Source organism: Daktulosphaira vitifoliae, unplaced genomic scaffold (genome assembly GCF_025091365.1).
Source record: "Daktulosphaira vitifoliae isolate Bord-2020 unplaced genomic scaffold, ASM2509136v1 Scaffold_1, whole genome shotgun sequence".
NCBI lineage: Eukaryota > Metazoa > Arthropoda > Insecta > Hemiptera > Phylloxeridae > Daktulosphaira > Daktulosphaira vitifoliae.
The window spans coordinates 88,547,600-88,560,427 of record NW_026099572.1 but is presented as its reverse complement, the minus strand read 5'-3'; the positions used below and the strand labels follow the sequence as shown (position 1 = coordinate 88,560,427).

At 26.9% G+C, this 12,828-nt stretch overlaps 1 protein-coding gene across 1 annotated transcript in view; it reads right to left on the bottom strand.

Moving 5' to 3' along the window:
• LOC126895603 (tubulin alpha-1 chain) overlaps positions 1-7,769 on the bottom strand; it is an 11,606-nt gene extending 3,837 nt beyond the window's left edge. Inside the window, exon 1 of the mRNA XM_050667669.1 lies at positions 7,601-7,769. Coding sequence (XP_050523626.1) covers positions 7,601-7,603 — 3 coding nt within the window. The 5' untranslated portion in view covers positions 7,604-7,769. The remainder of the gene's footprint in view (positions 1-7,600) is intronic.
• Between the last annotated feature and the right edge of the window lie 5,059 nt (positions 7,770-12,828).

Here is a 12,828-nt window from a genome sequence, read left to right as displayed (position 1 = left end):
TTTTCGTTCATTATTGTTTTACGCTTATTTTAAAAATTATTTTTAACTTTTTAGTTCGATGTTCTTTAAAAGCGTGTTTTTCAGTTTTTTTAAACTATATTTATTATAAGTTTTAACCTGCATATTATGTTTATTGAAATTATTTTATTTTAAAACATAAATAATTTTAGTGTTGAANATTATGTTTATTGAAATTATTTTATTTTAAAACATAAATAATTTTAGTGTTGGAAGTTAAATTTTAAAAATTTGGCTTTTCTTTTTCTATTTTACTTCTTTTTTATTTAATAAAATTTATAATAAAATGTATTATTTTACTATTATTATTTTATTTGATTTACCGGCATTTAAAATATCCCAAAGTAGTCGATCTGCAATGAATAATAATATTAACTATTATTAGTGTAATCAAATAAAAAATTTAAGTGAATTATCATTATGATATAATAAAAGTTGAATATACAGTTACGTACATTTTGTTTCGGTCTCAGAGTGGACAGCAGTGGCGGTTCGTGGGTCTCAGAAGTGGTGAGGCAAACATTTAATTTAGTAAATTTGAATAAAGAATATATCTATTTTTAAGATTATAGGTACTCGTAGATAATAGCTGTATTAATTGGTAACATGTTAATTCTTTAAAATTTTTATTAATTATAAGATGAAAAATTATAATTGTATAAAACTTTTATACAGTGACTGATAACTGATGTGAATCGACATATTGTCGATTCCATTTATTTTATATGTAAAATGTCGTTTCGCATTTGAAACCACCGGGCACAAGATGGTGTTCATCGTTGAGGAAAATTTACATCAGCCTCATTTTACGAAGTATTCCCCACCAATCAATCTTAATAATCCAGTATAGCAACTGAATAAAAAAAAAAACCCAGCACAGAGGGGACGCGGCACAGTGGTGACGAGGCATAGATTTTAAAATATAATATATGAATAAATACTAATTATAGATTTTAAATTTAGTGTAAAATTGTGAGGCCACTCTATGATGTATGGTTCATAGTGTTGGGCGGTTGATCAGAAAGTAGAGCAGAGAACAAGTGTTGCAGAGATGAGAATGCTTAACTAGATGAGTGGAGTGACTAGAGAAGATAGGATAAGGAACGACTAAATAAGAGGAAGTATAGGTGTTGAGTCAATAGTGGACAAGATGACAGAAAATAGATTTAGATTGTTTAGTCATGTTATGAGCAGAGGAGAATTGGAATCTGTAAGAACAGTAGAAATGAATTTTGAAGGAAGAGGTAGAGGAAGACCAAAAAAGAGATTGAGGGATGTTATTGAATGCGACATGAGGACAGCTGATGTGAGCGTAGAAGATGTGGGAAATCGTGTCATGTGGAAGCTTAGGATAAGGGTGGCCGACCCCAAGTAGTTGGGATTAAGGCAAAGAAAAAGAAAACGATTACCAAAAATTTCGATGGCAATTGACATAATATGATTGTTGTTTGGGAATGTACAATTTAGAGTTTAGTTGGGTTTAAACAATATAGCGTCAAATCAATTACCTACTCTATCGGTTGTATCTTAATATACACTACACTTTAATGATACAATAAATAAATAAACTCACACATACACACATATGCATTTATAACATTGTGTCTAATGTAAGTATAACATGATAAAAAGTATCCATAAATGAAAAAAATGGAAATTAAATTTTAGTAATCATATTAAATGTAATGTAATTCGAAAAATATTTGTTTAAATGAAAAAATATTAAATAATTTTTTTGTTTATATTTGTCTTTTAAACAACTTTTGTACAAAACTTTTTTTTGTAAGTTAAATGTTTTTTGAGAAAATTAAAGAAGCCTATAATTTTGAACTTTTTCGGGGCTGTAAAAAAAAGCTCAATTCCAATCAATGAGGACTATTAGTGTGTCATTATACATATTTTAATTAAACTTTTAAAAAAACAAAATTTGGTTGGGAATTTTTTCCGCAATTTTTCCTTTGTTGGCTGGCCTAGATGTCAATTTCAAACATATTATTGAGCTAAAAGTTATGGTAATATATTTAATTTTTTTTACTATAAACTTACATAAATCTTTATCAAAAATTTTTCATCAACTTTAAAGAACCAAAAAAATAGGTTAAAAATGAAAATTTGGACTGATTATTTTTAACATATTAAAAATCAAATCAGTAATAAATTAAAAACAAAATTTTTTTTTCTTTTAATTATTATTTTATATGTAATTAGTAATAATATAAAACATTAGAACTGATAGATCTAGTCTAATTGCAAATTTGAAAACAACGCGAAAATTTGATTTAGAAAAGTATATTTTTGGTTATGATGAAAGTTCCTTGAAGTCCAGTGCATTCATTTATAGTAACAAACAGTTTTTATTGATAATTATTGTATCAAGCCCTTTAAATTTTTATACACGTAAAAGTAAAGCAAAATATAACTTTTTCATATTTTTTAAAATTTCTCCGTATAAATTACAATATTAAATTACTGAATATCAATTGTATACTAAATATAATAATTATAATTAGTACTTATTCATATATTATATTTTAAAATTAAAGAATTAATAATTAGGATATAATCAAAGAAATAAGAGTTGATGTTGCTTTTGGAATAATCTACCAATTTCTCTAAATGAAACACTATCTAGAGATTTGCATCGAAGTGTTTCTTATGATAGTGATTTTAATTATTGTCAGATATTATCTATAATTGTCCCATCTATGCCTCGTCCACACTGTGCTACCATTTTTTTTTTTTGTGTCTTTATACGCTCAATCTCAGCTCTCACTGACCCTATTTTGATAAAAAATATTTCAAAAGATCACAAATCGTATCTAGTTGAAGACATTACCCTAAAAATTTGAAATAAAATCCCTCGTTCTCCGTAAACGGGGGGAAATCCCCCATAAATTTCTAATTTCCTACTTAAAAAAAAAAAAAATTTGGTTGGGAATTGTTTTGCTATTCACCAAAATTACTTCTTCGTTGACTAGAATGAATCATTAAATAGAAAATTTGATGAGAATTAAAACGGTGTTATTTTTAAGATTAATATGCAGTCAGGAAATTTTATACTATTTACAGTATATCATATATACAGTATATTATACTGTTTTGGACATTTTTGTCAAGTTATAACAGTTAACAAAGTTATAAGTTTTATACACTGGACTACAAGGAACTTTCATCAGAAACAAAAATATACTATTCTAAATCAACTTTTCGCGATGTTTTCAAATGAGCAATGAGACTTTTTCTATCACTTCTAAGTTTTAATATTATAAAAAAATAGTATTTACATATAAAAAAAACCCAGCACAGGGCGGTCGCGGTACAGTGGTGACGTGGCATAGTTGGATCAAGTATTATGATATCTGACAGTGATTAAAATCACTATAAAAAAAAAAACGCTTCGATGCAAATCTTTAGTGTTTAATTTAAAAAAAATTGATGTATTATTCCAAAAGCTACATGATCTGCTGGTTCCTTATTATTATTCTGATTAAGATAAATTATGTCAAATGAAAAAGGGATTATTAAAAAATATTATTTTTCATAAAAAAATTGTATTGATCCATACATTTTTCAATAAATTATAGCATTATAAAGTTAAAAATGTAAAAAATAAAATCGAGATTTTTCACACAAAAATAGCATTTGGTAGCCATTTTCACTGTGAAGATANTTTATTAAGTTTAATGTCTGTTTTCACCATGAAGATAAAATAAAGTCCGAAATTTTTTTTTTCCATGATAAAGTATATTACATTAGCTTTAATTTAAGATATATATAAAAGTGTCAGACCTTCCGGAACATTTTCAAAAATCAATTTGAAAAAAATAATTTTTTGTAAAAAAGTTGTCATTTTAAATCCTTCCCTGTGGGCAGTTAAAGAGTCAAATATAAAAAAAATATATACGAAATGATAGTTAAAGACATCATGCATTTATAAAAAAAAAATGTATATTCATATGTTCATTTTTGAAAAAGTTACGGCAGTTTTTAGTAAAAAAAATTGAAAAAAGTTGAAAATTAGCGATTTTTAAATTTGTAATTTTTTTGGAGGTTTCCCCCATTTACGGAGAACGATGGAAATTTTTTCAATTTTTAAGGGTAATGTCTTCGACTAGATACGATTTGTGATATTTTAACGTATCATTGAAAGAAATCGGTTCGGTGTGAACTGAGAAAAAGTGGTAACAGACACAAAAAAAAAAAAAATAATAAAATAAAAATAAACACATCATAGTAAAATCAATACCTTCTCAGCTCTGCATCGAAGCAAAAAAATAATTAAGAACAAAAAAAATTGTTTTAAATTTATGCTGATTTTGATTATTAATATGTTAAAAATAAGGAAAATAACATATTTAACCTATTTTTTTTAATCGTTTAAAGTTGATTGTTGTAAATGTCTATAATAAAAAATTATAATTTATTTTACCATAACTTTTAGCTCAATTGGCAAGTTCGAAAATGACACCATAAAATAGAAAATTTTATGACAATTAAAAAAATTGTATCGTTAAGTTCAATATTCNAAATTTTATGACAATTAAAAAAATTGTATCGTTAAGATCAATATGCAGTCAGAAAGTTTTATAATTACTATTTATTGTAAATTTATCAGAAAAACTCAATATTTTTTTGCATTTTTATGGTAATAGAAAACTTAAATAAAAGTTATAGTAATAATTTCCTAGTAACATTTGTTGTTTGAAGAGATTCTATAATTGAAATATTGAGAACTTAATTAACATGTTACTAANATATAGCATAACATATATTTTTATACAAAATTATAAGAAAATTTTTAATTTGTGATGTTTTTTGTGTTTTCTGAACAAATATTTTTTTGGCACATAGAACGTTTGACACATTCACTCTTCATTTAATTTTGTAGTTGAAACCTATCATATCAAACTTATTTCGTCAATAAATACTTTAAAAACATTAAATATGAATGATTTTAATTGTTTGTATGGAGAACATGTAATAACTAACTGTATAATTGATAAATTAGAATTTTTTTTCAATTTTTGAGGGTTATATCTTCAACTAGATACGAATTGTTGTCATTTGACGTATCGTTGAAAAAAGTAGGTCAAGTTAGAGCAAAGAAAATAAATGATAGTCACAAAAAATATCATCTCAGATTTGCATCGATGTTAAAACTTAAAATATAGTAAAATAATTTTAATAAGAATAAAAATTTCTTCTCGCGAGTAGCGACAATAGTAATGGGATCTAAATTATTGAATCTAAATGAGATAAAAATCAAAGCAGTTGAAAATTTATTCTAATTTAAAAAGAATTAAGAAAAAATGCAAAACTTTAATGCCATATGCGGGTTGGAACCTTGTACCTCAATCGTGTAAAACACAAGTTTTACCAACTCGGCAATCATACGTTGCTTACCGTCGGCTGAAAAAATTTTCTATTTAAGCTAGTTCATTTTTCAAAGTTATTTTTCTAAACTTCAAAAAGAAAAAAAAATTTAAATAAGTTTAACTTTCTATGTTATCTCAAATTTTTATTTATATAATATTTATGAAAATCTGTATTCCCCTTGTCAGCAGAGGTGTCGTGGAGCGTATACGCGGGTATACGGCGTATACCCACCGTTAGTTTTCTTATTAGTGCATATACGTATTTATAAAATAGTTAAAGAGTATAGACTAAAGAATAAAATAAAAAGTAATACGTGGGTATCGAATATAGGTACGTTTGTCATAAAACACAAATTTTGAATAACTCTTATCAGTTTGTTTAATCTCTACAGTAATACCACATATAAACATATATCTGAAGTTATAAACACACAGATATGTCTCGAGACTATTATCATTTTAAAAATAGAATATAAATGTAAAACAAAACACTGTCAAAGTGTATAAATAAATATCAATAAAATAAATAGGATAATGTTTATCATTTCACGACAATTTTATTGACATTTGACAAAATTTAAAACATCGACCAGAAATTAACGATATAGCAAATACTAAGTTGAAACTGAAAGTTATTGGGTTAACCTATTTGTTAACCTAGCANGAAACTGAAAGTTATTGGGTTAACCTATAGCTGTTGAAATTGGTAATTTGTATTTTTCCGTAATAAACCGTTTACCAACCAATCTAGTATTTAATATATTACCTATAATGAATTAAGATAGTACTAACATGTACCTATTCACGTTTATTTCATTTATGTTTTAACGGTTTGAAAACAATGATTGTAAGATTATTTTATTACTGCATAAAGTTTATTGTTTATTTATAAAAAATCTAACAGCATCTAATAATACACTTATCGATTGTATGACTATGAAATTTAATTTATGTAAGAACTTAGAAGTGTCAGTAAAAGTATTCGAGTAATAGTTTGGAAGTTGGAAGGAGCAACTGGAAGGGTTAGGAGTTTTAGTTGCATTATGTAATAATTAGAAAAGACATATTTTTAACACAGCTAAAACATCACAATATTTGTATTCCGTCCCCCAAAATTATGTTATAGTTAAGGCCTTTGAAGAGTAGTGTGGGNACTATGTTATAGTTAAGGCCTTTGAAAAGTAGTGTGGGGGTGAAATTCCCCACGTTTCCTCATTTAGGTTTTTAACTTATCTATTGATCAAATTACGACTATATCACTGTTGATAATGTGAAATATTGTATGTAGAAAATGTAAAGTGCAATGGGGGGTGTGGCCGCCCCCCACATTATTCTCTAATCATTATATAAGCGTATACCCATAAACATTTTTAGGACTACACCACTGCTTGTCAGGTAATTTAAATTAAAANGGAGCCCCCCACGTTATTCTCTATTCATTATATAGGCGTATACCCATAAACATTTTTAGGACTACACCACTGCTCATAGGCAATTGGAAAATGACACAATGAATCGATTCCTAACAAGAAGGAAATCGCCTAATAAGCCAAGAAATTTTGTACAGATTTAAATAAAGATTTAGCAACTAGTTACATAATATTCCAATAAATAATTTTAAAATTAAATCAATAAACGGAAAAAAAAATTATTGACTTGAAGAATATTAATTAAAAATAACCTAAACTTAAAAAAATTCCATGTTTTTTCTTTGTCAATCTTAAAGAATTGAGACAAAATAGCATCAAAGTCAAAATTATTAATTAACTCGTACATTGGTAGCTAAATGTTCTCGAAAGGTATAAAAATTCTAATAATTGATTAAAATACAAAAAATGGCATATATAAATTCATGATTTTGGACTACAATGAATTCTAACCTTAAAATTTAATGAGGAAATATGCAACGTGTAACAATTATAAGTACTAGTTTATAACGGTTTTCCGCCCCACCCCAACACATCATTGATATAAATCCCTTTAATATTAAAGTTAGATAAATGAGCAATAATATAATAATTATAACTTTCGCTTAAAAAAAAAAACCAATATTTTGGAAATTCTTAATTAATTGATAAATTTGATTAATGTTAGTTCATATAGTTGATGAAATATAGTGTATCGTAAGACATAAAATATATAAATATTTTACCGATCATTTAAATAATTGTTTATTTATTTAACAGAAACAAAAAAATGTAACTTACCATTTTTAGTTGTTTTGTTGATTAAAAAAGGAACGAGTTAAAATAAAAACTTTAAGTCTTTAAGTGTGGTATGGTTTAAACAAGAAGCAATCGAAGCAGCTTCTCTCACGTCCAAACACAAATTGACGGTCATTGGCTGAGTCAACTGAGTTGTATGCTTGAACACTGTTCTACAGCCTGACGATACGCTGTTCGGCATACTCAACATTGCGGTACCTACGCGACGCGGCGCCGGTGTTCAAACACAAAACGGGTGATTCATCAATCAATGAGGGCTTTTTGTAGTTGAATCATCTTTCTTTTTATATTTTCAAAATAAGTTAGTCGATAAAATAAATAATAATAAGGAAAATCAGTTGGTTATTGCTTTAATAGTTTAAATTTTAAATATGAAAGTGACTACGTCATGAATAAGATATGAGTAGAGATAATAAAAAATCCGTTGAAATCGCTTTTTAAAATTTCTTAATTCGTTTTAAATAGCTAATGACATATTAAACACTAGTAATCTAGAGTTATTTCAAGAAGTTTTAATATTACTACAATTGTACGAAATTATAAGCCATTTGTTACAATAATATTCTATAAATCTCGTCTGTTTAATTTTTTATCATTGCCAAAGTGGTTGGTTCTGTTATCCAGGTCCGTCCTAAAATCGGGGAAAGCGAATCCACGCCTTGTTTGAGTACCGCGCTCACATACTTAAGAAACCCTAAGTTTTTTTATACACAATTATTTACATATATTATAAATATAGTTTGAATTATTATTTAACAATATATCATTATTAATTAAAATAAATCAAGTACGAAACACAGTATAAACTATGATAATAAAGTCGATATTCTTCTATAAAGGGTACTAAAAAAAATGTATGTAGGTTAAATGAGGTACTCGTACACAGAGCCGGACTGAGAAGCTAACGATCCAAGAGGTACAATAATTGTGGTGACTTAGCTCGTTCCAAAAATATTTATTTCGTTTCATAACAGGAATTTATGAGCAAAAAAAACGTCAAAAATAAACTTTTAAATTGAATTACTTTTATCATAGCGTTCTATAGACAGTGGCTTCTCCTTGCCAGTCCACTCCTGCTGGTAAAAGTAATAGGTAAAAATACTTTACGTATGTTAACATTTTTAAATGGGAGAAGTTGTCGACTTACAAAAGTGCAACTGCCTTCGTATTGAAAGCATCATATTTTTTTGTAAGCCCCGCTAAAAGAGTTGTGCCTCGGGATTCGAAAATTTTAGGGACGGCTCAGAGGTTATCACTTCCAATCTTGATACTTATAAATGTATACAATAAAACATGGGCGCCGGAACAATGGGGGCAACTGCCCTCACGGGAAAAATTCTGTGAGGGCATAGCCTTCACGGACAGTTTCTTTCCTCTGTATTTGTAGCTGTGCTCAGCCCCCACGATTCAAAAATTGTTCCAGCGCCACTGCAATAAAGTGAAACATGAAATAAAAGAAAATATCAAATTTATGTAATATTACAATACAGTTTTTATTTTGTAGTGAAAACATGTGAAACAATAGAATTTTTAAAGTTTTTTCTTAAAGGAGGAGGTTATGCATAAGAAAGTTTTTATTACCCTCTTCAAAATATATTTTTATCACATATTTATTTTTAAAATGGGGAGTTCTATCCCCCATATCACTCCATGAGAACGCTCACGATATGAAGTTAAACAACTCATAGCTCAAAAAATGAGTCCAGAAGTACGCATAGCCAGAAAAAAATTATCTTTATTATAACACCTAAGAACAAGACCGGATCTAAGGGTAACTACCCCTTAATTAGTTAACTCAAAAATGTTTGTAAAACTATAGGATTAAATGAAAATTGTAATGACACTAACAATATTGAAGTTTCATTTAAATATAAGTCTCCAGACTCATAATATTTTAATCCGGGTTTGCCTAAAAATAAATTTGTTTCTATTATACAATTAAAAAGAGAATTAACAGATGTTTCAAGTAGCAAATATTTAAGTGGAATAAATATATTAATAATATAATAAATAATATATTGTAATACAAAAATAAAGCGTTTGATAATATTTCGATTATAACAAGATCTTTTCTGTAATGCAAAGCATATTTTTTATTGACCCTTTAATAAATGACTTCATTGGGCTCCTAAAGTTGATACCTATTAAATTATTAACTCATATTTATGAAATATCATCAATTTTATGACACAATCATTCCTTTTGTTTGTACAAAAATTGTATTATTTTTTTTTGTTAAGTATTTATTTATTTATAAATAAATATACATTAATTAAAACAAAATTCCATTCTATTTTCAAAGTATTATGTTTATATATTTAGTTTACAATAGGCTAAAAAAATGTTAAGTAGAAAGTGTATATCCTTATTCTTCAAGATTTGCTGAAACCTACGAGGTAACCTTATTGCCCACCTAAAAAACCATTAAATTATATATATAATATGCATGCTAGAATAACCATATCCGGTGAACGCCCTATGTACATCGATCCGTCTATGGTGTTTCATTTAGAAAAGATGCATGTTATACGAAATGACCGGTTTATAGAACGACCAAAGCTGTTCGTTACGTATAAACAATTCCATTTATGGATAGCGTAAGACATAATGAAAGGAAAATAATAACTGCATTTAAGATTTTTTTTTAAAATATGTATTTATTAATTTGTATTTATATATTTCAATTGTAATATTTATTTAATAATATAAATAAAATATTACACGTATATGGAAGTAACCAACTCGATAATTTATATCGTTGCCACAAATGAATAATATTTTAATAAATAAGCTTTCAAAATACATGTTAACTCGCAACAAAGATAATGAATAAATAGTAATGAATTGAAAAAACCAAAACTTATTGTTTGACATGATCTTAGGTAAAGTAATTGCTCAATGAACTGTTGATAGTTTATACGGAATAAAAGCAGAAAATGCATTGTTTTTGGATAGAATAAATAAAATTATTGGGACTTTTAAACTTATAAAAAAAAATGAAATTTTTACATATTTTAGCTTCGATGTGAAGCGGAGAAGGTATTAATTTTACTATGATGTGTTTTTTTTTTTTTTATATCTGTTGCCACTTTTTCTCGGCTCTCACTGGACAGATTTCTTTCAAAAATACGTCAAAAGATCACAAATCGTATCTAGTTGAAGACATTACCCTTAAAAATTGAAAAAAATTCCCTCGTTCCCCGCAAATGGGGGAAATATCCAAAAAAATTACAAATTTAAAAATCGCTAATTTTCGAAATTTTTTCACTTTTTTTTCTTAAAACTTCCATAACTTTTTATAAATAAATTTTATTCAATTTAAACAATTATTTCCATTAAATTTTTTTTGTTTTCATAAAATTATATGTATATTTGTTAGTGTGGGTATAGAAAAATCAGAATGGCTGCACTGGCCGGATCGGTCAGCTGCCTCTTCTATCTATAGAGTTATATTACTTTATGGTTCTACCGCAGGGGAGATAATGATAAGTTTTGTCATTGTGATTTTTTGCCGTTATATTTTGTTTGGAAGGAGTCGACCTGGCCTAGTGGATTAAAACGTATGTTACGTCACACGGGTCCCGGGTTCAATCCCTCGGATGCCAACGAGATTTTCTCATTGGTGGTGTTTGGTCTCTGGTGCAAGCCGGCCATAGTACCCATTCCGTCCATCTATGACTCTTTAACAAATGAAAGAGGGCCATCATCCTCTATAGTATGTTAAGTTCGGGAAATAGATGGATGTAAAACTGATTTGTAAACATAACTTTTTTGGATAGAACCTAAATTGAAAACAGTTGATTTGTTTTTTCCTATACAAGTTAAGGAACTATTCATTGTATGATATATAATTTTTTGTAAATTAAGTCAGCTTTTTTTTTTTTTACAGTAAAATTTGTTAGGTTGTTCATTATTCGTTTTGTTGCAGTCTTAAGTAATTGTAGCTTCAAGTTTTTGTTGCATTGTTCATTAGCCATTTTTAGGTTAAAATAGTGTACACCATTGTAGTTGGCTTTCTATTATATTGTTAACCACCACCAATGGAATTTTTATAGCTTTGAGTATTCCTTTATTGGATTTATCTATAGCGTTCATTGAACTTTTTTTGGGATATCAATTGATAATTATTTTGTAAAAAAGGAATTGTATAAGTGTCATGAATTTTTTTTCTAGTAATTTATCGGTATGAATTTCGGTAGTTTTTTTTCTTTGCATATTTGCTGTAACTAGCAAAATTGTGATTGGCACACATGAGTTAGAGTTGAACTAATTTTGGAGAAACATTAATTAAATTTTAGGAAATTAAGGTCTATTCAATTATGTAGTTATTGAAGTTAATTTGCAATATATTAGTGTAAAACACTATGTGACCACTAATGTATATATTGTCCAGTTGAAATATCAAAATTGTTGTTATAGAAATAATGTTATTTTAAGTAAAAATATATTGTTGTATTAAAAAGTTTTTACTGTTTGAAATAAAAACTTTAATTATCACATTATAGCGTTTATCAATTATTTTATATACAGTCCTTTTAGGTGTTATAATATTTTAATCAGATCATTATTCACTCAACATTTGTAATAATGTAAAAATGAACATAACTTGTATCACTTGTGTAAATTTAATCGATTGCAATGACTAAATAATTTTTATAATTTAATGTATAGTATAGAAAATTATTGAATACTATACATTTCTATAATCTTTAATTTATGGATAATTTTGAAAACTCCAATTCAACCAACTTAGAGAAATTTTTTTTATCTAAGCTAAATCAGTGCTTTAGAAAAAATGCAACTCATTGCATTGTGTATTCTGTCTTCCTGCATACATTGGACATTGGACATTGAACATTTTCTTTTGTTAATGACCTGAGTAACAACAGGTCAGAAAGGTATTTCTGGTAGTTTGTCAATTGAAAATTTTGTTTGATACACACCCTTATGTATTTTAAACATATTCCTGACCTTTAAAAATAAGATAATGTTTGATTGGGTTCAAATCATTAAGATTTGATAGATTATTTTTATTTTATTACCAAATGATGGATATTATGTTATTTTAATTAACCAACATTGATATTTATTTAGCATAAATACTATTATAGTAAGGAATATTTAGTGGATCAAAACAAAATTTTTATTTTTTTGTAAATTAAAATTTTTTGCATCAATATTCAATATATATAATTAAAAAAACAAATAAC